This window comes from Rhincodon typus, chromosome 6 (genome assembly GCF_021869965.1).
Source record: "Rhincodon typus isolate 14 chromosome 6, sRhiTyp1.1, whole genome shotgun sequence".
In the NCBI taxonomy this organism is placed as follows: Eukaryota; Metazoa; Chordata; class Chondrichthyes; order Orectolobiformes; family Rhincodontidae; genus Rhincodon; species Rhincodon typus.
The window spans coordinates 38,706,002-38,730,348 of record NC_063337.1 but is presented as its reverse complement, the minus strand read 5'-3'; the positions used below and the strand labels follow the sequence as shown (position 1 = coordinate 38,730,348).

The window sequence follows — 24,347 nt, the reverse complement described above, 5'->3', positions numbered from 1 at the left end:
TGTGCTCCAAAACTAGCTTTGACTTTGGCTGAGCTGTGCCAGTACAGATACAATACTAGCATATACCCAACAATGTCCAGTCCATAAAACGTGGGACAAATTCAATCTGCCTTGTCAGTCTACTCTTGATCATCAGCAAATCATCATCATAAGGTGTTGTTGACAGTGCTTTCAAGTAATGGTTTCTCAGCAATAACTTGCACACCAATTTTCAGCATTGATCCAACTATGGCCATAAAAGCTGGATTCCAAAGGTGAGGTGAGAGTGACTTGCCTTGACTTCAAGACTGATTTGATTTAATGACATCGAAGGTGCATCATTGCAAGAGTTCATTAGGATAGTGCCCCAGGATCAACCATCTTCAGCTGCTACATCTATGATCTTCCTCTAACATTAGGTCAGAAGTGAGGATGTTCACTGATGATTGTAGTGTGCTGTAGCACGTGCAATTCCCCTGACATTTAAAGCAGTCTGTACCTGCATGCGTCAAGACCTGGACAATATTCAGGTTTACAATTGTAAATATAAGCAATATTCATACCACACAATTGCAGGCAATGACCATCTCAAACAAGGGAGAATCTGACCATCTTACCTTGATATTTAAAGATACTACTATCATTGAATGCCCACCATCAACGTCCTGAGGTTACCAAGAGGCAGAAACTTAGCAGGACCAGCCTTATAAATACTGCAATTACAAGAGCACGTCAAAGATTGGGAATTCTGTGGGGAGTAACTCAATTCCTGACTCACCAATGCCTGTCCAGCATATGCCAGGCCCAAGTCAGTCATGTGCTAAATTACTCTCCGCTTGCCTGGATGAGTGCAGCTTGACACCATACAAGGCAAAGCACTTGATCAACACTTGAATTCCATGGATACAAGCGTAGAATTAAAGACAGGAATAAGGCACTTGGTCCCTCAGGCCTGCTGTGTCATTCAATAAGATCCTGGCTAATCTGATTGTGACCCCATCTACTTGCCTGTCTATCCGCATAATATGTGACTCCCTTGTTAATCAAAAGTCCCATCTAAATAGCCTTAAAAATATTCAATGTTTCTGTCTCCACCTCTTTCTGGTGAAGAGAATTGCACACATTAACAAACTTCTGTGAAACATTTTCTTTTAATCTCTGTCTTAACTGGGAGGCACCTCATAATTGTGCCCCTGGTTCTCATAATTTCCACAGAAGGAAACATCCTCTCCACATCCACCCTGACGATTCTCCACAGGTTCTTATATATTTCCATAAGATCACCTCTCATTCTTCTAAACTTCAACAGACTTGGGGGGTCCAACCTATCTTTCCTCATAAGATAACCTCTTCATCCCAGGAATCAATTAAGTCATAGAGTCATACAGCATGGAAACAGACCCTTTGGTCCAACTAGTCCATGCCGACTATGTTCCCAACCTAAACTAGCCCCACTTGCCTCAATTTGGCCCATATCCCTCCAAACCTTTCCAATTCATGTACTTATCCACATGACTTTTAAATGTTGTAACTGTACCTACATACAACACTCCCTCTGGTAGTTCATTCCACACATGAACCACTCTCTATGTAAAAAAAGTTGCCCCTCGTGTCCTTTTTGAAATTTTCTCCTCTCAACATAGAAATATGCCCTCTAGTTTTGAACTCGCCCACCATAGGGAAAAGACCTTTGCTATTCACCTTATTTATGCCCCTTTTTTTTTATAAAACACTAAAATGTCATCCCTCAGCTTCCTACGCTCCAGCGAAAAAAGTCCCAACCTCTCCAGCCCATTTTTATAACTCAAATCCTCCATTCCCAGCAACATCCTGGTAAATCTTTTGTGAACCCTCTCCAATTTAATAATATCCTTCCTATAGCAGGGCAACAACAACTGTACAGAATGCTCTAGAAGAAGTGGACAATCTCTGAATTGCCTATAATCCAATTATGTTGTTTCTTACGGAAGGAGATCATTCCTGGACACTATGGGCAATTTAGCATGGCAAATCCACTTAACATGCACATCAAGGGAAACATCTATTTGCTTCAACTCTGTTTGTTCCTTTGCAATTTTGTATGTTTCTATGAGATGGCCTGTCATTCTTCTAAACTCCAGTGAATACAGGCTTAGTCTCCTCAAAGAATAGTTCCAATATCCCAGGAATCAGTCTAGTGAACCTCCATTCCAATTCTTCTGTGGCAAATCTTCCCTTAGGCAAGGGTCAGATCTGCGCACAGTACTCCACACGGTCTCACCAGTGTTCTATATAATTGAATCAAGATTTCTTGCTCCTAAAGTAGATCCTCGTGATAGTAACTAACATAACATTTCCTTCCAAATTGCTTGCTGCACCTGCTTGTTAGCTTTCAGTGATTTATGATTTATGAACAAGGACACCAGGGTCCTTTTCCGCATGAACTCTTTCCAGTCACTCACTTTAAGAAATTATCTGCACTTTTGTTCTTTCTACCATGGTGATAACCTCCCAATTGTCCACATTATGATCTACCTACCTTGTTCTTGGTTACTCACTCAGTCTGTCTAAATCCCCTTGAAGCTTTTTTGCATCCTTCTCATAAATCACATACCCACCAAGTTTTGTATCATCAGCAAACTTGAAAATATTAACAATTGACCCCATATCCAAATCATTGATATAACTTGTGAATAAATGAGGTCGAAGTGCTGATCCTTGTATCCACTTACCTGCCAACAGAAAAATGACCTATTTATTCCTACTTGCTGCTTTCTGCCTGTTAACCAGTTTTCATTCCACACTAGTATATTGCTCCCAATCCCATGTGTTCTAATTTTGTTTAATAACCTGTGTGGGACTTTACGTCAAATGCTTTCTGAAAATTCTAATATACCGTAGTCATTATTCCTTCTTATTGATTCTGCTATTAACATTCTCAAATAAACTCTAAAATTTGTCCAATAAGATTTACCCTTCATAAATCCATGTTGATTCTATCCAATCCGGTAATCATTTTTAATATCCAGTAATCACACTTTTGTATCAGTCTAGGATGTTCCCTACAACTGATGTTAGGCTAGCAGGCCTGTAGTTCCCTGTTACCTAGCACCCCCACATCTTAGAGAATGGAGTTACATTTTGCAATTTTCCAAGCTGCAAGCACCATTGCAAAATTAGCATGATTTTGAAAGATGAGCATCATTGCATCCCTTTCAACACCCTAGGGGGAAGGTCATAAGGTCCTGGGAATTTGTCAACTTTGTCTTATCAATTTATCCAGTAATAATTTTTTTTACCAATACTGATTTATTTCAGTTCTATACTCTCACTTGAGCCTTTGTTCTTGATTATTTCAAAAAGACTTGAGTTTTCTTCTGTGAAGGCAGTCACAAAGTACTTATTTAGCTTCTCTGCTATTTCTGCATTTCATGTAATAAATTCTCCTGCCTTTGCTGTAAATGACTCTAAGCTAATCTTTTCTTTACATATCTATGGAAATTTTTTACAGTCTGTTTTAATGTTTCTTGCTATTTTGCTTTCATATTTTACTCTCTCTTTGTCGCTTCCTTGGTTCTACTTTGAATTCTAAAATTTCCCTATCCTCAAGCTTACACTGTTCATTAAAATCATCCATGATTATTGCAGTACCTTCCTTACAAGCCCCTACTATTACTTCCCCTATACTGTGTCTACGGTGTAGTTAAAGTTAGTAGCCCTGTAAACTTCTACCTTAAACATCCACTCTGTCAACTACTGGTGCAGTGTGGCAGCCATTTGTGCCATGGGCATGATACTTCACAGGAAGATACCAAGGTTTCTTCTATAGTAACTTGCAAAACTGAACCTCTACCACCTAGAAATCAAGAGTTACAGACACCACTCCCTCCACTATCTCCAAGTTCCCCTCCCAATCACATGCCATCCTGATTTTGAACTCTAGTGCAGTTGTTTTACAGCCACTGAACTAAAATCCTGGAACTTGCTTCGTAACAGCAAAATGTGTACCCACATCATGTGGACTGCAGCAGTTCAAAAGAGGGCTTGCCAGCATGTTTTCGAGGACACCTAGGCATGGACAATAAGTACTGGCCTTTCCAGCTACACCCACCCCTCACAAACAAATGAGAAACCAAGGCATGGAGGGCAAGGTTATGAAGGGATCTAAAAGCAAGTATAGACATGTTTAAATTGATATGTTGCCAGACCAAAAAACACTATGCTGTATGTCTAGCTGCATATGAGTGATAGATGAGCAAAATTTTGTACAAGTTAGGATATGGTCAACAGAATTTTAAGAACCTCACATTATGAAATGTGGACGATCAGAGGCTGAATTGGTGGGTGTTAGAATACCCTAGTCGAGAGGTAACAAATATATGGATGAGTGTTTCAGCAGCAGATGAGCTGAGGCTGGGTAAGGTTCACTGATGCAATGGAGGTGGAAGTGGATAGCTGGATGTGATGGATGTGTGATCAGAAACTCAACAGTAGTTCAAGTATAGCATTAAAGTTGTGAATGATTTAATTTAGCCTTAGGCAGTTGTCAGAGAGAGGGCTGATGCCAGTGATTAGAGTCATAGTGTCCTACAACATGGAAACAGACCCTTTGGACCAATTCATCCATGCCGACCAGACGTGCCAATACCATGCAACGACTGTCACAAACATTACATCGGACAGACAGGAAGGAAACTAGCTATCAGAATACATGAACGTCAACTAGCAGCAAAATGGCACGGCAAATTCTCCTTAATATCAGTACATTCAGACAATGAAGGCCATCGGTTTAACTGGGACAAGGTAACCATAGTGGCCCAAGCCAAACGTAGACACGCATGGGAATTCCTAGAGGCATGGTTCTCCACCCGTAATGCAATCAACAAACATATAGAATTGGACCCCATACACAAACCCATACAGATCAAAACTGGACATGACACTAATCACCATAACGGACCAGACAGTATAAATTCCAAGCAGAGTAGAATATCGTTGCTTCTTCGGAGGCTCTGCTGATGATTTGACCTAGTATGATGACGAAACATCTGAACAAGAACAAGCCAGCTTGGCGAGTAAGTCAACAACCTCACCCACAACCTGAGCTATAGATCTTTGCCAAAACTTTTAATGCCTTTTAAATGTTGTAATTGTACACATCTCCACCACCACCTCTGCCAGCTCGTTCCATACATGCACTACTCTCTGTGTGAAAAAGTTTCCCTCAGGTCCTTTTTAAGTCATTCCTCCCTCACCTTAAAATTTTGTCCTCTAGTTTTGGACTCTCCCACCCTAGGAAAAAGACCTTGGATATTCAGCCTTTGATTTATGCCCCTTATGATTTTATAAACCTCTAAGGTCACCCCTCAGCTTCCGATGCTAGAAAATGGAGTTTGTGGTAGGGATGAAACACTTTGGCTTTGGTCTGCCCAAAGTTTAGTTGGAGGAAATTTCTATTCATTCAGCACTTGCTTTCAGGCAATCAATCTGATGATTTAGAGGCAATGAGTGTCCTGAATCCAATACCTCTAAAGGCTAATTTAAAGTAATTTACAATCTTTTAAGCTGAATTACAGAAAAAGAAATCTTTATTCTTTGGCTGTTGGTAATGCCGAAGGCTCGCTTAATATTGAACATCAGATGCCTATAGCTTATTGCTTTTTATCTTTTTTTTTCTTTTTATACAGGATTAAAATAATGCAGAACATTGGTGTTGTATTTGTCAAAATGGGACAGTACTCTGATGCTATCACCTCCTTTGAGCATATCATGAGTGAAAGCCCAAATTTAAAAACCAGCTTTAATCTCATTCTATGTTACTTTGCCATTGGTGATCGTGAAAAGATGAAGAAAGCATTCCAGAAACTTATTGTGGTCCCACTTGGTATTGATGAAGATGACAAATACATTCCACCTAATGTGAGTAAACTAAGAATTAACTGGCAATAAGGTGCCAGGTATATTTTGACTATTTGTATAATATATGATAGGAACATAAATTATGTAATAGTTTGTAAATATGATCTTAGTTTTGGTGTAAAAGTGTATTTAAGATTTTTCTCTATGGACTGTGTCTTAGGTCTTATTTTAAATAGTTGTTACTAATTACAATAACATTAATAATTTGGTTGATGCCTGTCTATTTTTCTCATCAACTTTCATTGCTGACTAATCAGGCAAATACTAACAATGGTCAGTTATTGTCAAAATGTTTTAGAGTGCACTTTAAAGAAATTACATTTGTTTGATTAATTATCTGATACCTATTTGTCAAATCATGACAATACAGTTTGCTATTGGCATTGGATCACAGTTTTGCACCAAAAACTTCAAATGATTTACTAATTCTAATTAGACAACTAACTAACCAAGAAATGTAGGAACATAGTGCTCAGAAAATGGTCAAATAATTGAAGTTAAATGGCTATGTTTATGTTTTGTATATATTTGGAGATTAAAATTCTGTAGTAGTGCTGATAATTCAGAGTGACTCTCTCTCCCTCCCAGGTTCACAGTGACCCATCTCCTGTTCTGATCTCACTCTCTCTCTTTTTCTCTCTCTCTCTCTCCCCGAGTTTCCAGTGTTCCTGTCTCCCAACCTGACTTCACAGTAGTTTTTCATCCCTGCCAGAGTTCAGTGACAACCTTTCTCACTGTTGCATCAACTTGATGGGAACATTCTTCTTTCCCTGAATATGTACAAGGATGCACATTTTCTTTTGCACACAACTATTCCAAAACATTCTTCTCACTTCCTTTTGTTCATGTAGAAAATCTCTACTTTCTTCCCAGTTCACAGACACGTTTCCCTTTTTCCTACTTCATTGGGATATTCTCATTCCCAGTAAGTTGTTGTACCATAACTTACAATTCCTGCTGTTGCTGTTTTCTTTGACAAGAAGGAAATTCTGGTAAAATAAAACTGTTGTGAATTCAGGAATTTTTAATTGTTGATTCATTTCCTTTTAGATCAGTTCATTAAAGCAGGGTTATCTTTATTGAACATTGCTTCAGTCTATCATCTTTATTGCTTGTAGAGATTGGTTCTACAGGTCAGATCCAGGAGAGATGCAAAATTTCTTCTGCCCCTTTAAAGATTATGGTATAGGAGGTAATGCAGTGGTATTGATCAAAGTTTGTTTAACAGACAGAAAATGAAGAGTTGAAATAAATGGATCATTCTCATGATGACATACTGGCTAGTGGGGTACCGCAAGAATCCGTACTTGGACCCCAGCTGTTCACAGTATATCTCAATGCTTTATATGTTGGGAACCAAATGTATTATTTTCAAATTTGCAGACGATACGAAGCTACCAAGTATCTGTGTTCAGAGGAAGGGGTAAATTGTTTTCGGGAGGATGTGGATAGGCTTAATGATTTGTCAAAAACATGTCAGCTGGAACGTAATGTGGATTAATGCAAGGTTATCTACTTTAGTAGGAGCAGATGTGCAAAATGTTTCTTAAGTGGTGAGAGGTTGGCAAGTGTAGATGTGCAAAGGGACTTGAGTGTCTTTATGAATAAATGATTGAAGGTCATACGCAGATGCAGTAAGCTATTAGGAAAGCTAAAGGAATGTTAGGTTTTAGCACAAGAGGATTTAAGTATAGTAGTGAAGTTTTGCTTCAGGCGTATAGGAGCTTAGTTAAACTGCACCTTCAGTACTATGTGCAATTTCGATCTCCTTAACACAGGAAAGATACTATTGTCGTAGAGGGAATGCAACAGAAGTTCATCGGGCTTTTCCTCGAGATGGACAGACTATCTTATAAAGAGAGATTCGGCAATAAGGTACCTCTTGTAAGGCTAATTAATAGGATAAAAGCCCATGGTGTTATAGGTAACACATTAGCATGGATAGAAGATTGGGTAACTCATGCAAGACAGAGAGCTGGGATAAGGGGGCATTTTCAGGATAGTGACACCTAACTAGTGGATTGCTAGAGAGTTTAGTGCTGGGGCCCAATAATTTACAATTTATATTAATGACTTGAATGTTGGAAGTGAATGTACTATCACTAAGTTTGCAGGTGCCACAAAATTAAATTGGAAGGCAAGTAGTGAGGATGTCACAAGGAGTCCACAGAATGAATGGCCTACTCCTGACCCTATGTTCCTCTCTCAAGGACCCTTCTTTCTTTCCTAAAGTGCAGTGATTGGGACTGAATGCAGTACTCCAGTTAGGGCCTAAACAGTGCTTTATAAAGATTCAGCGTAACTTCTCTACTGTTATACTCATTTATTAGTGTCAAGTTCCCACATGATATGCTAACTGCTCTTTCAATATGTTTGTCACCTTCAAGAGTGATGCGCATGTACGACCAGGTACCTCTGTTCCCTCTCTTATGATTCTTATCCTATTCATGGCTTCTGTTATCACTGATTGTTCCAATAAGTTGTTATATTTCTCCTCAGTAAATTCCAATACAAGGTATTCAGTAAGTATTGTAGCCTTGCCCTGTGCCTCTTATATTATTTTCTTTGTCCCTAATAGCATCGACTACACCTCTAACTATTTTCTTACTATTTACATGCTAGGTCAAGGATATTCCTCTTTATGTTCACTACCATTCTATTCTCTTATTCTCCCCTGATAAATCTTATTTTCTTCATCTCCTCCCTCAATTTATTATATAACCCTTTTCTTATTTGACACACATCATAAACACTTCTGTTTTGCTTCAGTATGACCTCTATCTCACTCGTCATCTAAGGACCCCTGTTTTTGTTCTTCCGTTCCTTTCCTTCTAAAATATCTAGCTGTAGTTTGTCTTATCAATCTTTGGTTTAATTTTACCCTGGCAAGTTAAATCCCTTCTCACCACATTGAATTGATCCCTTTTCCAAAAGAGTCATAGAGATCTATAGCACTCCAGATGTTCTATTGTGTATTGTCCCTTGATTTTCTCCATTAAGAATCAAATCCTTCCAGGTCCACTTAGACTGTTTCATTTCCCAAATCCTGTATTTATGTAATATCATGATTTCTGTTTCAAAATGAAGTTGTCTCATTGTAAACTGTTGCTTTTGTAGGATGATCCACATATGAATCTGGTGATTGAAGCCATCAAGAATGATCCACTCAGACAAATGGAGCGAGAGCGGTAGTATAAATCTGCTGTTTTGAAAAGTAATATGGCACTTATTTAGTTTGCACTTCTGGGCCAACAAGTTATCTCTATAAATAGTTGAACTCCAGATAACCTGCAAAAGAATTACATTTCAATGTTTATTTTAAGTCACTTGTTCCAAATAATAATAACCATATTTATCAGATAGTCAGTACTTCATAAAAAGCAGATCACAGTGTAAGTTAATGCAGTGCATTTTCCTAATACTTATTTAATAATGCCATATTCCTATGGAGGAATAATTTTTTATTTAATAGGCATAGAAAGTAGTAAATATAATAGACAAAGAGGCCTTTTCAGAATCGAAATCTTGCCATGAGATTTCTTTTCATTCATCTGCTTTTAGAGGAATTATTCGTAACATTTAGAAAAAGCCTCGATAAGCTAACATTTTGGAATTATTTTTATTTGTTCAGTGGAAGTTGACGTTGTTGGCTAGGACAGTATTTAGTATCTATCCCTAATTTTCCTTGAAATTTGTGTTAAGATGGCTTCTTAAACTGCTGCAGCCCATTGGGGATAGGTACACACCTAGTGCTGTTTAAATGGGGGTTCTATGTTTTTGACCTAATAGCAATAAAGGAAAGTACATATAGTTCCATTTCAGGATGGTATGTGTGTAGGAGCAGGACTTGCAGGTAATGGTGTCCCTGTAAATATGCTGTCCTTATCCTTATAGGTAGTACTCTTGCATATTTGGAAGATGCTGTTGAGCCTTGGTGAGTTGTTGGTGTATATCTTGTACTGCTGTCTCTATGCATCAGTTGTGGAGGGAGTGAATATTGAAGTTTCCGATGGGTTGCCAGTCAAGAATGCTATATTTGTCCTGGATGGTGCCAAGATGCTTCAGTGTTGTTGGAGCTGCACTCATTTAGTCAAGTGGAAAGTATTCCATTAAACACCTAACTTGTGCCTTTATGATGGTGGATAGCATTTGAGAAGTCAGGAGGTGAATTATTTCTCACAGAATTCCTAGCCTTGGACCATCATATCTATATGGCAGGTCCAGCTCAGTTTCTGGTCAGTGATAACACGCATGCTGTTGATATTCAGAGATTTGATGATGGCAATGCCATTGACTGTTAAGGAGTGATAGTTTAGTTCTCTCTTGTTGAGGATGGTCATATTGCTTGGCACTTGTATGAATCAAGTGTTACTTTTTACTTATGATCTCGATCTTGAATGTTGTCCAGGGCTTATTATATTTGGGCATGGACTGTTTCAGTATCTAGAGAGTCATAAACTGTCCTGAATGTTAAGCAATCATCAGTGAATATCCTTACCTTTAACCTTCTAATGGAGGGAAGGTAATTGATGAAGGACCTGAAGATGACGGGGCCAAGGACACTATCCTGTGGAATGTTGAGAATGCTGTGGTTGGGTTAAAGATTCTATTGCAAAGACAATGTAATCAATTATGTTCTCTATGTATTTAATTGTGCAGGAAAGCAATGGCAGAGAGATTTATAATGACAGCAGCTAAGTTGATAGCACCAGCAATTGAAGCATCATTTGCATCTGGATATGACTGGTAAGAGTTAATATGGATTTGTGCAACGACTTTGGGCACACTGTCCTAATCAAATAATTTAAAAGAAAAATAAATGCAAAATACTGCAGATGCTGGAAATCTGAAATAAAAACAAAGCGCTAGGGAAAGTTAGCAGATCTGGCAGCATCTATGGAAGGAAAAAGAGTTAATGTTTCGCAGCCGAAATGACTTCTTTAGAATAGTCATATTGAACTCAAATCGTTAACTCTGTTTCTGTCTCCACGGATACTGCCAGACCTTCTGCATTTGTCCAGCATTTTGTTTATATAACATAAAGAAAAATTGAAAAGCCCTGGGTTGGATACTTGGCAGGCATTTTCTACTTGGCAAGGGTTGGAACAGTAACCAAGTGCACCCAAGAGTACAGCCCTGTCTACCCACTAGACAGTAGAAGCATCAGATTCAGCCCCATTATGTCTATATTTACTGTCAAATACAGGTATTATCTATATGGTTGTAAAAGACTTTGTGTTCTCCGAAAACAAAACGCGTATGGATAATCTGTTCTCCAGTATCCATTAAATTTGTTCTCGGACCTGCCATCAAGGAGCCTGTGAATGTATCTGGGCCTAATATTCTTTTCTGAAGTCTGAGTCAAGTTTGAAACTCAGTTTTTGGTGATTTTTGTTTTTGGACCATATATTATGCCAGCGCAAAATGTCTAGAACAAATTCCATTAAAACAAATTCCATTTATGTAATTAATGAACATCCTAAGGCACTCTACAGGAGGGCGTCAAAAACAGATCAAGGCCATTACAAGGGGAGATTTTGAGTGAGGACCAAAAAGCCTGGTAAAGCAAGCAACTTTGACAATTTTGAAGGATAAAGGGATAGAGACCAAGAGGGCTAATTGAGCAAAACCCCAAAAATTAGAGCAAAAGCAAAGTGGTGGAAATCTGAAAAACAAACAGAAAAATCCTGGAAACATGCAGATTAAGTAGGATCTGTCCAGAAGTTAGAAATCAAGTGATCTGTGTTGGGGTAAAGCAAGGAAGGTCCCCAAGAAGCTGATGTTATGATCCTAGCTGATGTAACCACGGGATACATCAGATTCCAGAATGAAATATGACTTGAGAGATCATATTTTGTTTGTTTTTATTTAACATGGTTATCTTTTACTGAAACATAAACACACATGCTGCCGATTTCAAGATTGCAAAATACAGGGTAAAACAAAATCCCATCTATCTCAATGCCATTTTACAATACTCAAATATCAGAAAGAGTCATATCCACCACATTTATAGGTTTAACTTCATTGTTAGGATACTGAAATTGCATGATCAGCCATAATCATATTGAATGGTGCAGGCTTGAAGGGCCGAATGACCTACTCCTGCACCTATTTTCTATGTTACTTTCAATTCCTGGTCTTGAGTGTTTGATATCACTTTCTTGATTATTCACACAAATGAGCTTAAATTTTCTTAGTTTCAAATAACACCATGTTTCTTAACAAAGCACTGGAATTGTGGGAAGATAGAAATATAGGCGCAAGAGTAGGCCATTCAGTTCATTGAGCCTTCTCTGCTATTTAACATAATCATGGCTAGTTAAACACAAATATGACCTTTTTATTCCTACTTTCTGTTTTATGCCAAAATTAGTTGCATAGAAGATTTTCTCCCCATACCCTTTGATCCCATCAGCCCTAAAAACTATATCTAACTCCTTCTTGAAAATGTTTAATGTATTGCTTCTTTCACTTTCTGTGGCAGAGAATTCCACAGGCTCATCACTCTTTTTGTAAAGAAATTTCTCCTCAGCTCAGTCCTAAATGGCGTACCCTGTTTCCTTAGACAGTGACCCTTCATTTTGGACTCCCCAGTTATTGGAAATATTGTTCCTCTGTATACCCTGTCTAGTCCTGTTAGAATATTTTGTATGTTTCAATGAGATCACCTCTCATAGAATCCCTGCAGTGTGGAAACACTCTTCAAAACTCCATTGAATATAGTTCTAACTGATCCACTGTCTCTTCATATGTCAGTTCTGCCATACCAGGAATCAATCTGGTATACCTTCGTTGAACTCCCTCCGGAGCCAGAATATCCTTCCTCTGTTAAGGAGATCAAAACTGCACAAAAAAGTCCAGGTGTGGTCTCACCAAGGCTCTGTGTGATTACAAGAAGACTTCCTGCATCTATACTTGAATTATCTCACTATGAAGGCCAACAGTGCCTTCTTCATTGCCTATTGCACTACACGTTTACTTTCAGCAACTGGTGTACAACGACATCCAGTCTTGTTACAATCTATCGTCATTCAGATAATGATCTGCCTTTCTGTGCCTAGATGCTGCCAGACCTGCTGAGTTTCTCCAGCAATTTCTGTTTTTCTTTCATACCTCCAGCATCCAAAGTTCTTGTTTCATTTTATAATAATCTGCCTTCCTGTTTTTGCTACCGAAGTCGAAAACGTTACATCTATCCACATTATATTTCATTTGCCGTGCATTTGTCCACTCATCCCCTTGTCGAAATCACATTGAAACATTTCTGCAACTTCATCACAGTTCGTCTTCCCACCCAGCTTTGTGTCATCTGCAAACTTGAAGATATTACACTTAGTTTCCCCATCTAAATCATTAATAAATATTGTTAATGACTGGGGTCCAAGCACAGATTCCTGTGATATCCAACTGGTCACTGGCTGTCATTCAGAAATGACCCATTGATTCCTACCCTTTGTTTTCTGTCTTCTAGCCAGTTCTCTATCCATGTCAATACACTACTCCCAGTTCCATGTGCTTTAGTTTTATATGCTAATCTCTTATGTGGGACCTTACTGAAAGCATTCTTAAAGTGCAAATAAAAAACATCCATTGGTTTCCCTCTGATTAATTCTATTCGTTACATCCTTGAAAAATTCCATTAGATTTGTCAAGCATGATTGCCCTTTCATAAATCCATACTGACACCAATCCTGTCACTGTTTTCTAAGTGCTTTGGTATTAAATCTTTTATGATGGACTCTAGCATTTGCCTTACAATCGATGCAATACTAACTGGTATATAATTCCCTATTTTCTCTCTACTTCCATTTTTAAATAGTGTGCTTCCATTAACAGCTCTCTAATCCATAGGAAATGTTCCAGAGTCTGTAAAAGAGTCTTGAAAGATGACCACCACTATTTCTAGAGCTATTTCCTTAAGTACTCTGGAATGTAGATTATCAGACCCAGTGGATTTGTCAGCTCTTAATCCCATCACCATTTCTTTCTAATACAGTTTTCCTCAGTTCCTCTCTCTCACAAGACCATGTGTTTGCCAACATTTTTGGGAAGTTATTTGTGTCCTCCTTTGTGAAGACAGAATATTTGCTGAGTTCATCTGCAATCTGTTTGTTCTGGTTTATAATTTTCCGTGTTTCTAATCGTAAGGCACCTACATTTGTCTTCACTAATTTTTTTCTTTTTACTTACCTATGGAAGCTTTTACAGTCGGTTTATATGTTCCCTGAAAGCTTATTCTAATATTCTGTTTTCCCCTCTTTGTCAATCCCTTTATCCTCTATTGCTGAAATCTAAACTAATCCCAATCCTTAAGTTTGCTTCTGTTATTGGCCCCTTCCTTGGATCTAATACTATCCCCAGTTTTCCTTGTTAGCCATGGCTGGACAACCTTTCCCATTTCCATGCCAAACAGAAATGTACAATTGTTTGCAGTTCCTCCATGCACTCCCCATTACCTATTCACTGTCATATCTTTACATAATGCTTAATCCATGCTAGTATAGTATCTCCTATACCATGTCCTTCAACTTAGCTTACCAACTTTCTCTTGGGACTTTATCAAAAGTGTTCTGAAAATCTAAATGTACTACATACATCAATGTGTTTGTAATGCCTTCAAAAGACCTTTGTGACAATACTATGATTTTAAGGGGTGTATTTTGTCCTTTTTTTTTGAAGAGAGCTTTTAAGGCAGAGGTGTTGAGCTGCCAATTGTAAACTCATAAAGTAAACAGCTTGAGAGGCCTTGGAGTTTATTTTTAAAATTGAAACAATAGAAGTACCCTGAATGGGTGTGGTCAAGCTCCCACAGAATCAGGATTTTTAGTTTTAGCTTTCAGCAGTTGTTGCTGGGGTCTCAGCAGAGTTTGGAAGCTGCAATACATCTCTCCCTGCTACATTCTGTCAGAGTTTTCTCTTGGTTTTTTCCTGCTGCTGGAGTTGAACGTGAGACGATCTGTTTTTCTGAATTTGCCTTTGTCACAGGAATTTTTATGGGATGTTAGTACGTTGGAACAGTTAATTAGTAATAGTTACTGTATCTATTACTTTGTTAAGCATTTCAATAGTTACAGCTAAGACATTTCTTTTTTTGTTGTATTTTAACTATAGTGTATGAATAAAGTGGTTTTGCTTCAAATCTGGTAGTTTGACCAATCAAATTGCATCTTAAACACACCTTACACTTACCTTTAAAATAAGAAAAAGTTAGGGGCTAGGCTGTCTTCTTAATATATTTTGAGGGGGTTTAGTCTGGTCCATAACTTTCCCAACAACTCTGTCAAACAGGATTTTCCATTTGCAAGTCCATACTGATTATACTCAATCGTATCATTTTTATCCAAGTATCCATTTATCACATTCTTTATGATAGATTCTTGTATTTTTCCTGTGCCTGACTGTCAAACTAAAACTCTTGCACTGAAGCAGCCTATATCCTAACTGTTCTAAACTAACTCCTTTCTCCAGGACAAAATGTTCTTGCATCTAATCCTGCCAGGTTTTCTGCAAACTACCAGTAAAACCTTTCCAATTTGAGTTCGTCCTTGAATCAAAAAAAAATTATTGGTTCTCCTAAACCAAAAGTAAGCTGATGTCTTCCAATGCTTACTGTCTCCAGTCATTAAATACTCAAAATGCAAACAAATTCTCTGTCACCCAAGGAAAGCCCCGGTCATCTGTTCTCTGACAGATACTGGTTTAAAATCATGGCTCTGGAAGAATGTCAGATTAACAATTTAAACCCCTTATACATGGACTATAGCATACATACCACTAATTCAAAATCCAAACTCTAAAATAAGTGAGATCAATATATATAAATTACACACCATACATCAGACTGAAAACAATGTAACAAAGTTTTCAAAATAATGAAATGATTCTGTTAGAATCTACAGATGGAGTGAGATGACACTAGGGGAATTAATGAAAAAAAAACACATTTTCTTGAAGCTTTTTGTCTTGCACATGTCGGGAAATTTCACAAGAAATGCCAAAGTAAAGGAAAAAGAACATTTATACCTGCTTGGACAACCACCATCCTGGGGGCTATATCTGGCCTATTGCTAGATTGAATCAAGCTGGCCAGCCCACAGCAAAATCCTGGGGCATATCGCACATTGAATGTCAGCAGCACTGTGCGTCAGGGGGAGGAGTTTGAGAGTGCGAAACCACTACCAAAGAAGCACTTTGGAGGAGTACAGCCTGAAAGTCTGGGAAGCACAGAGAAATGGACAAATACCTTTGTTTTGTCACAGTGAAATGCAAGCCCATGGTGCTGAATTGTAGAGAAACAGTTTCTGTCATGAAAAATGCCAACATAAAATGATATTACAGTAGAAAATACTTAAAATCCACAGAATTTCGTGGACAGATGGGCTTGTATAAAATCAGAGCACTTAGGAAAAAAAATTGGATGCACAGCCACCAAATTTCAGAAGACTAAGAAAGAAGATGGACACTGTTACTTAAGCCAATTCTGTGATGTGTGAGCACACCACCAATAACATAGACCTCTGTCATGGTCTGGACTTGTGAAGGAGTGTATCATTGCAACTGCAGCTTTACTGGCTTCAGAGAAATTTACATTATTTCAGAGTGTGAATTTGTCTCATAGAATTGTGCCAGTTCAGATTAATGATATGACTCTAGGCATTGAAACATTTCTGAAAGATTCTGTGGCTAATCTTGAGGTTAACTCTCTGGCTATCGATGAGATAGTAGACATCACAAGTCCAGGTTAACTGATGATCTGTCCGTGGATTCAGAATAGATTTTGGACTTAGAGAAGATTTGATTTCTTTAGTGGCAATGCAAAGGGGAAGATATTTTTGAGAGGCTTATATTGGCTTCAGTTATCATTTTAAAAAAGTCTTCTTACTACTGATGGTGCTCGAGCCATGTTTAGATCTCGGAGGGATTAGTTTTTCTAATTAAAAAAATTTGATCAGCTCATCCTTGATCCAAGCTATTGAATTGTATGTCACTACTTCATTCATCAAGAGAATTCGCATTCACAGTCCCTGCAGCTGGGGAAGTATGCTGATGTGGCTTAATGAAGTTAGGAATGTAGTGAACATTTTCATGGAAATTCAAGCTGGACTTCATAAGAGTATGAGTTCCCTGATTGGGAAGCTGTTAAGCTGCTCTATTCAGAGACACCTGGCTGACATAAAAGGGTGAATGTCAGGACTACCTGGCTTAGTGAAGGGCAGTGCTGTTGTCAAAGGCTATGCATTTGTGAATAAAGGGTGATTGGTGATGGGATGCCAGCCTCTGAAGAGTTGCTTCAAAGAGGAAGGAAAAACCTGTGACTGAGTTGAGCAAGCACACACGTGTGTGTGTGTGACTTGTGAGTGAGCTCAATGTCAAATTACAAAAGCAGCATCTTACTTCTCTGTCAGATGTGAAATCATTTGAAGCCAAATTAAAGCTATGGGAAATGCAGTTGGAAAAACTGCATTTTCCTAGCCTTCAGGGACATCTGGAAAATCTGCTACAACAGAAGACTACAACAGGGATAGTGTGCAAATTTGTTTCAGAAATTTTGCGCACGATTTCAAGGCCCATGAATGAAAGTACTAGAATTAAATGTTTTTTTCAGACTGTTCAACATTAAGGCTGACGATGCACTAGAAAACCTCCAACGTGAAATCAGCCGTAAAGCGACATTGAATTGAAGGCCAAATACAGTAACCTGCCACTGCTGAAATTCTGCAGACTCCATGTAGGTGCTGCTGACTTTCCAAACATGAGAAGGCCTGCTCTGAGAATTACATCACTGTTCAGAGCTACATAATACTATGAACAGTTCTTTTTAAAACTTTTTCTGGCAAAGAACCATCTATGTTCTTGTGTAACAGATGTAAATTTTGAACAATAGTTGTGATTAGCAATATCTTCATTGCTAGCAGACACCGGAAGGCTCATTAAGGCAAAGCATTCTCAGCCATTGCATTAAAACAACAGGTGAGTTGAATGCTTCAGTTTTTCTCTCTTCAGGAAAAGTTGCTTGATTTACTTTTTATGTGTGGCCCTTAGATGATTTCATCCATGTGTCACCAGCTCACCTCTGATTTATATCATGTGAAAGGAGAGTGCTGATTGGTTGATGGATTGGTAGATGTGTTGCTATGGCGAATTCACCGGTTACTGATGACTTACAGTTAACTCCCTAAACTTTGTTTAAATTTTAGGCATGGTTGACTCTGATTAGGTTCTGAAGAAGGGTCACTGGAGTCAAAACATTAACTCTGTTTTCTCTTCATGATGCTGCCAGACCTGCTGAGTTTCTTCAGCACTTTCTAGTTTTGTTTGTTTCCGGTCCCTCTGAAGGAGCCTGCAGCCTTAGGAACCTGTCTGCCATCTTAAATTGAAAGACCTATCTAGAGCAACTTCTTAATTAACTGTCTCTGGGCATGCTGACAGCAAGCACAGGATTAGGAGTCAGAAATGGTCCTGTCTTTTTTGTTATTTTAAAAGAGAACATGGTTCTACTCGGTTTATTTTACCAGTACTCTTTGTGAACAGAATTTTCATACATTATGTGCAAGTTATTATTGTGGATATTTATGTCTGGGGATGTATGTTGTCTCTGTGCTGTCTTCTTGCTGGTGCAGGACAAAAACATTGACCATACCTGTCCTACCTTCAGTGGGTGAACAATAAATGTATAATATTAGGTATACCTATGGTGCACTGTTTCTGATATCAGTGAATCTTTTCCTAGTTTGCTCATAGAGTCAATGGATTTAGGATATTCTAGCAACTAACTTCTGGTTATTACCTAAGCAGTAGCTTGGTTAAAAGTGTTTTCAAAGAATATCAGTTTCCTTTGATACTGCTCCTGCTGGATGACTCCAGAAATCATTGCTAAATGCTGAAGTCTTTTCCATGGCCGTCACACTACCATTTTGCAAGGAATGTTTGCTTTCAACCATTTATTCTAACCCTTATCTCTCTTTAAGAGCAAGCAGCTGTCCTTTAATTACTGCTAGTTTATTCAGTCTTTGGAAGGTCTGAGCCTACCTTGAAATCTTTCCATCATGCAGGAGTCACTCCACTGCTGGCATAGTTGCACAATCTTTGTGGGGGAACACAACCTTCATTTTGTTGGAATCTCAAAAAAATGATTATAGATTGCATTTACACTTGTTTTCCAGTTTCACTTGTACATTAAAACTCAACAATATGTTTGTAATGCAAGACCATCACAGTGGGTACAGAAGGTGTTATTGTGATATTCAAGTATTGATACTTATGATCACAGGTTTTACTGCTGGGTTGTTGCGCCTAACATTCCCCACATTGATATAAAAGTTGATGGAAATTTCTAGGCAAATCGCTTTGTGATGGCTATTGATGACATAAACTAACCACAAATTGACACTTGTTTGGCATTCTTAATGCAGAAGCTGTGAGTAATGGAGACCTGATTTTGTGGTGCTGTGGCATTTAATATATTGTAGTTTTGTAGGAAACCTATTAGACAACTAACCCAGGAATCATAATTCTGATGTAGAAGTAAAAAAAATGAAACGCAATTTCCATGGTTTATCACTGATATCTTTTTAGATTAATAGAAACTATCCTGGTTCTCCTCTCCCAAAAAAGACACTGTGTAACTTGAAACTTGATGGGAAAAGAATTTGGCTTTTCAGGAATGATTCAGAATCCAATTGTTAATTGTTACAGGTGTGTGGAAATGGTGAAGGCTTCCCAATATGTTGAACTAGCTAATGACCTGGAAATTAACAAAGCTATTACTTACCTGCGACAGAGGGATTTTAACCAGGTAACACATGATAACACCATTTTCATTTCTGCTGGATATTTATAAACTGTTTCAAACAGTGGATCATAATTTATCCTTTGTATTTAACATCCACATGCATCCCTGATACTGTGCAACCAGAAAAAGAACCTCTCAAGAATTTGTGTTCCACTTATATTTTTCAGTTAAAAAGGTACAGAAAGTGCTCAACAGGGTGATCTGCATATAAACTGGAATGTTAAGTTATAATTAATATGCTACTTCAACACAGCTTCTTTTAAAATGGTCCTTTTCTTTCCGCCCTGAACTGCTTACGAAGGGATATAACTTAGTATTTTCCCCCTTGTTTCCTGCTGGAAAGTGTAAATCTTTTTACTTTATTGGTCTGTGGTTCAGTTTATTAATGATGGTTTCCATCTTTTTTAAATTCTTTTTGAATATTTATGAATTATTTCCTGGCATTTTGATTGATTTTCAATTGCTGCAGAGGTGTTGAGTTCCACATCTTGAATACATTTGTTATTTTGGAATTAGGTTCATTGATTGTGAGCTGAATTCAGAAGTTCTTATTTAATCTCCATTGCTGGTCTGTTGCTAGCGACAGATACACCTTGCTAGTACATATCCAGTTCAAATTTATGGCAAAAAAAGACTGAAGATATGTAAAAAATTATCTTGGTATAATCCTGTTTGTGCATAGATATTAATTAACTTTAAAAAGAAATTAGATTACTAATTGTAGCTGTGGAGCAGGATTTAGTGTTAAGTGGTGGGTTGCCAATTCACCAATCAGATACCTAACTGGATAGCATCAGGCTATCCACTGAATCAAGGCCCTTGAAGGATGGAAATCCCAGCCTGAAACCTGTTTGTCAAACAGAGGCTGGTATTGCCACCAAGATCAGTGGCAATTGCTGGTAATGCACTGAAATCCTCACTTGGAGTAAGGTAAGTGGGATGGAATGGAACTTTGGAGTAGAAGGCTGTCAGTGTGTATGGATTTAGGTACTGGGTACTGGGCATAAGGGTGGCTTACCCTTCCCTCTGCTAGGTCCATTGATTGAACACTGCACGCTTGTGAACAATTGGCAAGGGAATCAACAGAGTGGAAAATCATACTTGATCTCATCCTTGCCAATCTACACCGCATCTATGACAATATCAGTAATTGTGACCATCACACAGTCCTTGTGGAGACAAAGTCTACTGTTCATGTTAAGAATACATCCATTGGGTTGTGTGGCGCTATCACTGTGCTAAATAAGGTAGATTTCAAACATATTTAGCAACTCAAGACTAGGCATTCATGAGGTGCTGTGGATTATCAACAGCAAAAACTCTACTCCAACACAATGTTCATCCTTAGCATATCCCCCAACTCTATCATCAAGCCAGGACATTAACTGGTTCAATGAAGAGTGTGAGAGGTCATGCCAAAAGCAGCACCAGGCAAACCTAAAAAAGAGGGGTCAACCTGATGAACCTACTTGAATGCCAGACCGCATAAATGGCAAGTGACAGACTGGGCTAAGTGATTCCACAAATAGCAAATCAGATTTATGATCACGGTCATGACAAGCAGTTAATTTTTTTTTGCACTAAGGTTGTTATTTCCCATGGAATTCTAGATTTACTTTTTGATCAGAAATAAAAATAAAAATAAAATTATCAGAGCAGACTTCGCATTGTAGCTTTGAGCAGTCTTTTGAAAGATAAATAATATCTATTTCCACTTTCAATTTCTAGGCTGTAGAAACCCTGAAAATGTTTGAGAAGAAGGATAGCAGGGTTAAGAGCGCAGCTGCAACAAATCTCTCTTTCCTTTACTTTTTGGTAGGTGCCAAGATCATAACTATTGCATTACATATTAGCAGAGGCAACACACACAGGCGTTTTTTTTTCACAATTCGTATAATTGTGCATGGTTCTTGCAATTTCACATTTGGAATTGATCATTCACCAATCAATATATTATGGTTTTCTCATCCAATTAAGTCATTGACCACAAAATATGTGAATCAGTCAATGATGCTTTATTAAAATAGGCGCAGCTGACTCCATTAAGCTGGCGGCTAGCACATGGAAATGGTCACCTTTGCTGTAGGTAAAATTTCTCCTAGTTGCCTTAACATTGTAAATTGACTGCTTACCTTTGCAGGCAGCCAATCAGTGTCCGCTTTCAGCGCTGGGGATGTTCCCCTGCAGCAGGAATACATTTTCCCCAAGTCGTTCCCCACGCTATAGGGGTGTAAAGTACTGAATTTAAATTTGGGCATTTTCATTGGAAGTCAATTAGGACATTTATGAATTGACGTGATCTATAATGAACAAGTTTTGCGACTGTATTTGCATTCCCATTATTATGATAGCGTAAAATCATATTTCTATGAGTACCTCCTGAGTTTGAAAGTAGTCAATTGTGCATTTCTTATGATTGAACCGAATAGACTTTTAAACAATTGGCCATGCACAGCAGAAATCATTTTCATTGGATTTGTGCAGGAAAATGATTTTGGACTTGCAGACCGGTATGCTGACCTTGCTATGAGTGCTGATCGATATAATCCAGCAGCACTGACAAATAAAGGAAACTGTGTCTTTGTTCGAGGCGACTATGAGAAAGCAGCTGAATTTTATAAGGAAGCTTTACGGAATGATTCCTCTTTTACTGAGGCACTCTATAACTTGGGTGAGTTGCAATATTACTTAATTTGACTGATAGGCAATTTATGACTTCTGAGTGTTAATCCTCTAATGTCTTCAGTTTCTTGATTTTCAGTGTACACTATTGATTCAGATTGCTTTGTGATTTCATTTATTCAGAACTTATTTTCTGCTAAGCTCCCATGCAGCTGTGTAATTCATTCACATAGAAGCATAGGAACAGGAGTAGACCATTCAGCTTCTCGAGCATGTTCCACCATTCATGGCTGATCTGATGGACCCAACTCCATATACCTGCCATTAGCCCATTTCTTTTAACACCTTTGATTAACAAAAATTTATCTGTTATTTAACATGAGCAACTTATCCACTGCCATTTATGGAAGAGAGTTCCAAACATCTGCCACCCTTTGTATGTAGACGTGCTTTCTAACATCTTTCCTGAATGAAAGTCTGACCTATTCTTAGACTATTCCCTGTAGTTCTAGAATCCTCAACCAGCAGAAATAGCTTATCTTTATCTACCCTGTCTTTTCGTGTTAATGTCTTTTTCTTAATTCACACGTAGGACATGGGTATTGCTGGCTGGCCAGCGTTTATTTTCCTTGATATGGTAGTGAACTGCTTCTTGAACCGCAGCAGTCCATGTGCTTAGGTAGGCCCAAAATACTAGTAGGGAGGAAATTCCAGTGTTTTTACTGGGGTGATACTGAAGGAATGGCAGTCTATTTCCAAGTCAGAATGATGAGTGCCTTGGATGGGAACTTGCTGGTAGCAATGGTGTTCCCATGTATCTGCTACCCTTGTCCTTCTAGATGGAATTGATCATGGGTTTGGGAGGTGTTGTCTAAGGAGCCTTGGTGAATTGCTGCAGTGCATCTTGTAGATTGTACATAATACTGCTACAGAATGTTGGTAGTAGAGGGAATGGATGTTTGTGGATGAGCTGTAAATCAAGCAAGCTGCTTTGTTCTGTACAGCATCAAGTTTCTTGAGTGCTGTTGGCTCTGCACCCATCCAGGTTAGTGAGGAGTATTCCATCACAATCCTCACTTGTGTCTTGTAGATCGTGGACAGGCTTTGGGGAGTCAGGAAGTGAGTTACTAGCCACAGTATTCCTAGCTTCTGACCTGCACTTGTAACTGCTTTATTTATATGGTGATTCCACTTAAGTTTCTGGTCAATGGTAATCCCCAGGATGTTGATAGTGGGAGATTCAGTGATGGTAATATCATTGAATGTCAAGGAGTGGTGGTTAAATGGTCTCTTTTTGGTGATGTTCATTGCCTGACATTTGTGTGGCACAAATGTTACTTACCACTTGTCAGCCCAAGCCTGGATATTGTCCAGACCTTGTTGCATTTGAACATTGACTGCTTCAGTATTTGGGGAGTCGCAAATGATGGTGACTTGCCCACAGCACCTCATGGATGCCCAATTGTGCAATCACCAGTGAACATCTCCACTTCTGACCTTATGCTGGAGGGAAGGTCATTGCTGAAAAAACTGAAGATGGATGGACTCTTCTCATGAAGGGTCCAGACCCGAAACGTCAGCTTTCCTGGTGCTCTGATGCTGCCTGGCCTGCCGTGTTCCTCCAGCTCCACACCTTGTTATCTCAGACTCCAGCATCGGCAGTTCCTACTATCTCTGAAGATGGATGGACCTAGGACACGACCCTGAAGAACTCCTGTAGAGATGTCCTGGATTTGAGATGACTGACCTCCAAAAGCCACAATCGTCTTCCTATGTGCCAGGTATGAATCCAACTAGTGGAGACTGCATCCCTTGAATTCCCATTGATTTCAGTTTTGCTAGGGCTTCTTGAGTCTACACTCAGTCAAATGCCACCTTAATGTCAAGGGCTGTCAATTTCACATCATCTCTGCAATTCAGCTCTTTTGTCCATCTTTAAACCAAGGCTGTAATGAGCTCAGGAGCTGGTGAAACATGAACTGGGCATTAATGAGCAGGTCATTGCTGAGCAGGCTCTGTTTGAAAGCACTGTTGACACCATCTTCCATCACTT

General features: G+C 38.6%; 1 protein-coding gene across 5 annotated transcripts in view; it reads left to right on the top strand.

Annotated features, from left to right (window-relative positions):
- Positions 1-24,347, top strand: part of ift88 (intraflagellar transport 88 homolog) — a 136,112-nt gene that overhangs the window by 47,283 nt on the left and 64,482 nt on the right. For all 5 annotated transcript variants that reach the window (XM_048597600.1, XM_048597602.1, XM_048597601.1 and 2 more), the window contains 6 exons: positions 5,646-5,877; positions 8,995-9,065; positions 10,537-10,623; positions 19,576-19,675; positions 21,401-21,487; positions 22,157-22,343. In XM_048597600.1, the coding sequence (XP_048453557.1) occupies positions 5,646-5,877; positions 8,995-9,065; positions 10,537-10,623; positions 19,576-19,675; positions 21,401-21,487; positions 22,157-22,343 (764 nt within the window). The remainder of the gene's footprint in view (positions 1-5,645; positions 5,878-8,994; positions 9,066-10,536; positions 10,624-19,575; positions 19,676-21,400; positions 21,488-22,156; positions 22,344-24,347) is intronic.